Raw genomic sequence first — 4,609 nt, forward strand, 5'->3', positions numbered from 1 at the left:
TGATTATCAGGACACAGTAGAGTTCAGGAGTAAATGAAAGGGCCACAACAGCGCCAAAATGAGCTGACTGAGCAGATGGCAGATCACCATGGCAACCAAGACTGGCTGAGTCTTTCGTTAGACTTTTGGTTATTATGTGGGATGATGTTTTGTGGTTGTTGAGCAAAGATATTTATATTTTGTGGTGCCTTTCTGTTGTAATGGAACTTACTTATGCCCATGCAAAAAAGGTTCAGATAAATCTTTAGTTGAATATTTGATTATATTGGCAGGTTAACTAAAACCTTTATTCATGTAATCTCTATGCAGCAGTGGAAGCAGATGATGAAAGAAGGTGAAACCAAACATCTGACCTTCTTCAGCATCACGAGACACTCTGAAGAAAACTGAATTTTAATGACAAATTGTAATAATGAAGAGAAGATTTTCCATATTTCTCTGTAGTCAAGTTGTTTTATTGAAGAAGGTAAAATACACAGAACTACATATACATATATATATATATATATATATAAAAAAAAAAATTCCCCTCTCACCCTCCGTGGGTGGTCTCTTTCATCCTCTGAGCTCGGGTCCTCTACCAGAGGCCTGGGAGCTTCAGGTTCTCCTCCAGTATCTTGGCTGTGCCTAGAACTGCACATTTCTGGACTGAGATGTCTGATGTTGTTCCTGGGATCTGTTTGAGCCACTGCTCCAGTTTGGGGGTGACTGCCCCGAGGGCCCCGATGACCACAGGCACCACTGTGGTCTTCACCTTCCAGGCCTTCTCCAGTTCCTCTCTGAGGCCCTGGTATTTCTCCAGTTTCTCCTTTTTCCTGATGTTGTGGTCACTTGGTATTGCTACATCCACCACAACGGCTTTCCTCTGTTCTTTATCCACCACCACAATGTCTGGTTGGTTCGCCATTACCATCTTGTCTGTATATATATATATATATATATATATACATATATATATATATATATATATATTTGAATATGAAGAATTAAGAAAACAGCATCAGTTTTGAGTTGATGTTAGTATCAGTTATTTTCTTTGGATCAAAATAAAGAAAACAGAATCAAGTTCAGTTCACTTCAAACTCAACTGATTTAAACAAGAACAAAAACATCCAAATACAGCAAAACAAATATTAAAGTAAAACTATTAGAGCTGTGAGAATGTTAGATTTCCATGAAGAGAAATATTTCTGTCTCATGAGATTAAAAGAAAAAAATCAGTAGTGATTTATTTAATAGATCCTTTAACACAAATAACTACATTTAAACCAGAAAAATAAAGATCAGAACAGCAGAGCAGAGACTTCAGAGCAATGAACCCTGGTCAACAATCAGAGGAAAAATCTATTTGTCAGGATCCGTGTTTTTGTGTGTTTATTTTTGAGTTTTCTGTGTTCCGTCCTGTTTCCCTGTGAGTCTCTGTCCTGTCCTCCCCGTTGATTGCTCCCCAGGTGTGTCTCATTCCCTTAATTACCCCGTGTGTATTTAAACCCACCTGTTGTCTGTGTTCCTTGTCGGATCCTCGTCGTATGTGTCGTGTTCAGTGTCTAAGTCACGTCTTGTGTTCGCTCCAGTAGAACTGTGAAGTCCTGGAAAGCGTTAGCTCTCGTTTCAGTCCGGTGTTTCAGTTGCTACCGGTATTTGGCTGTGTGCCTGTTTTTTTGCCGTGCTGCCTGTTTTGGACTGTGAGCATCATCATTAAATTCTTCATCTTCACCATAACCTGGGTCTCAGCGTCTCTCCTCACCACCAACACCCACACCACATGACACTATTTGGGTTTACAGATCTCTGCAGAGTCTCCAATCTTCCAAATTGTAACTCCAGCCAGTAGCGGCTGAGTGAATGTGGTCTGGACTCTGTGGAGGAGAGTCCTGGTTCCAGAGACGCTGTAGAAGGACAGAATACCTGCTGTGTGATTCAGGTACACTCCGACTCTGGAGGAAGCAGGACCTGAGTTGGAGGTCCAGATGTTGTTGTGACCAAATCTAAAACCTTTTAGGGAACACTCTAATGCCCAAGATTTATCATTATGTCCAAATGTACATTCATTCCCACTTCCTACTCTGCTGATGTTCTTGTATGCGACTGCTACATAAACCTGTGTCCCGCTCCACTCCACCTCCCAGTAACAACGTCCAGTCAGACTCTCTCGACTCAGAACCTGCCAATAATAAGTGAATCTGTCTGGGTGACTAGAATAAGACTGATCCTGATTCATTCCTGTCACTTTCCTGTTTCCCTTTGATAGTAACAGATAATTGCGTGCTGTGTTTGGATCCAGGTTGATTTCACATGAATATCTTAAGAATCCAGCTCTGCTCTTTGGTTCTGGTTCTGACAGTAGAACATCCACCTCAGTGACCATCAGTGAGATGTTTGTCCATGAGTCTCTCAGGACGTCCTGTAGTTTCTCTCTGAGCTCTGTCACAGCTGCTGTCACGTCCTCAAAGTGTCTCAGAGGACGGATGTTGATGCTGGATGAGTGTGTCGACTCCCTGAGTGCTGGCAGTGAGGGGTAGTTGAGGAGAAACTGGTTGTGATCCTCTGTGTGTGAGAGCTGCTCCAGCTCAGCGTCTTTCCTCTTCAGCTCACTGATCTCCTGCTCCAGCTTCTCCTGAACGTCTTTGACTCGACTCACTTCAGTTTCCTGCTGGGATCTGATCTGCTGCTTCACCTCAGAGCTTCTTTCCTGGAGGAGACGGATCAGCTCAGTGAAGATCTCCTCACTGTCCTCCACTGTTTGATCAGCAGAGTGATTGATGGCCTCCACCTCCTGATGAAGCAGCTTCACATCTTTCTCCTGGTCCTGGATCATCTGCTGGATTTTTCCTCGTCTCTCCTCCAGCTCTCTCTGCCTCTCAATCCTTTCTGCTGCAGCTGACACTGTGTCATGGCCTTTATGTTCATCCACAGAGCATAGATAGCAGATACACTTCTGATCAGTGCGGCAGAACATCTTCATCACCTCGTCATGACGAGAGCAGATGTTCTTCTGGAGGTTCTTGGACGGCTCCACCAGCTTGTGTTTCTTAAATGTAGCTGAATCATAATGAGGCTGAAGGTGTTTCTCACAGAAAGAGGCCAGACAGAACAAACAGGACTTGATGGCTTTCAGTTTTCTTCCAGTGCAGGAATCACAGGCCACATCTTCAGGTCCAGCATAGTGGAGGTCAGCAGGAGCAGCTTGGAGTCCAGTCTTCTTCAGCTGCTCCACTAAAGCTGCTAACATGGTGTTTTTCTGCAGGTCAGGCCTCTGTGTGAAGGTTTTCCTGCACTGAGGACAGTGGTAGTTCTTCTTCTTCTCACCTTCATCCCAGAAGTTTGTAATACAGTTCATACAGTAGCTGTGTCCACAGGGAATAGCCACTGGATCCTTCAGTAGATCCAGACAGATGGAACAGGAGAAGGTTTCTTGGTCCAGCTGAACTGCCTGCTGCTCCATTTCTCCTCACTCACACTGACTGTGTCAGTTTCGTTTCCTGAGAATAGAAACAACCTTGAGCTCTGATCCCCCGATCACATGTCAGGACAGAGAGGCTACAGCCAATCAGCTTCTACCTTCAGTGGTTGTTGGTTCCACCCACCTTCAGTGTTTGAGACCAGGAAGAGGAAGGCTATGAATGCAATAAAGTTTCAATTTAACTGTCTTCACAACAGTTTTCTGTTAAGAACAACTGACTGAGTCGCTAAACTCAGATTGCTAACATGTTAGCTCTCCACAGCTTCAGATAGCATGGAAGAATCTTTGCTCCTGAAGAAACTGGATGTGTTTAGTTGGTCATCAAAGTCTTTTGCCTGTTTCCTCACTGCTGTTTAATGGCAACAGGACACAAAGTTTGCATCATATTCATATCAGTTTGTTTGGTGTTGTTGATAATGCATCATTTTATAAAGCTGTAAAACTTCAACAAATCACAGCATTTAGACCCAGATAGCACACAACGTTAAATCAACGTTGAATTATAGTTAGAATCGTTGATTTTTGGTTGAAGTCGACAAATGATGGTGGATCAACCATCAAACAACCTTCCAGCTTTAGCTAATTGACTAACATTGAAACTGTGTCGTTGAATCAATGTTTTGTGGTTGAAATCTAGTGACTGAAATGTCGACGTCTGATCAACATCTGATCAATGTTGAATCAATGCCAGCTGTTTTGCCGCACCCCTTCCCCTCTTCTCCTCCTCATCAGAGCTCTGGGTCAGAGCATTTTATTACTGAGGGGGGGTTATCACATTTAAATTAACCACTGTAGAGGATAGTGGGTGGTGATTCCTTTATGTACATACTTGTTCATAATTCTCACTGACTGTTTGTGTGTGATATATTGGCACAAAAACATCTGCAATTTACTACAAGGAGTGGAGCGGTCCAAGTTTTAGGCATTTCCCTAATTCAGCACACATGATTTTAATTGACATCTGATTAACAGGGTTTTGAGGATAAGGTTTGGGGAAGAACTAGTAATCTAAATGTTCAATCAATTTAAGCTGTTTTTTGCACCCCTCCACCACACCGGCCATTCAAACGCCTGACCCCCTTCCCTCCACCCGCCAAAGACACACACACACACACACACACACACGTCAGGGCAGACAGTCTACAG

The 4,609-nt window shown here is 43.3% G+C and overlaps 1 protein-coding gene across 1 annotated transcript; it reads right to left on the reverse strand.

Annotated features, from left to right (window-relative positions):
* Positions 1 to 969: 969 nt before the first annotated feature.
* LOC148154893 (tripartite motif-containing protein 16-like) lies at positions 970 to 3,464 on the reverse strand. Its single transcript, XM_088013881.1, has one exon. It carries the CDS (start codon positions 3,443 to 3,445, stop codon positions 1,772 to 1,774), a length of 1,674 nt encoding a protein of 557 aa, XP_087870007.1. The 5' UTR covers positions 3,446 to 3,464; the 3' UTR covers positions 970 to 1,771.
* Between the last annotated feature and the right edge of the window lie 1,145 nt (positions 3,465 to 4,609).

Source organism: Poecilia mexicana, unplaced genomic scaffold (genome assembly GCF_051168715.1).
Source record: "Poecilia mexicana isolate PSO_F unplaced genomic scaffold, ASM5116871v1 scaffold_16, whole genome shotgun sequence".
NCBI classification, from domain to species: Eukaryota; Metazoa; Chordata; class Actinopteri; order Cyprinodontiformes; family Poeciliidae; genus Poecilia; species Poecilia mexicana.

What these genes read in the sequence shown, in the direction of transcription:
- LOC148154893 (XM_088013881.1), bottom strand. Translation starts at nt 3,445, where the DNA reads ATGGAGCAGCAGGCAGTTCAGCTGGACCAAGAAACCTTCTCCTGTTCC.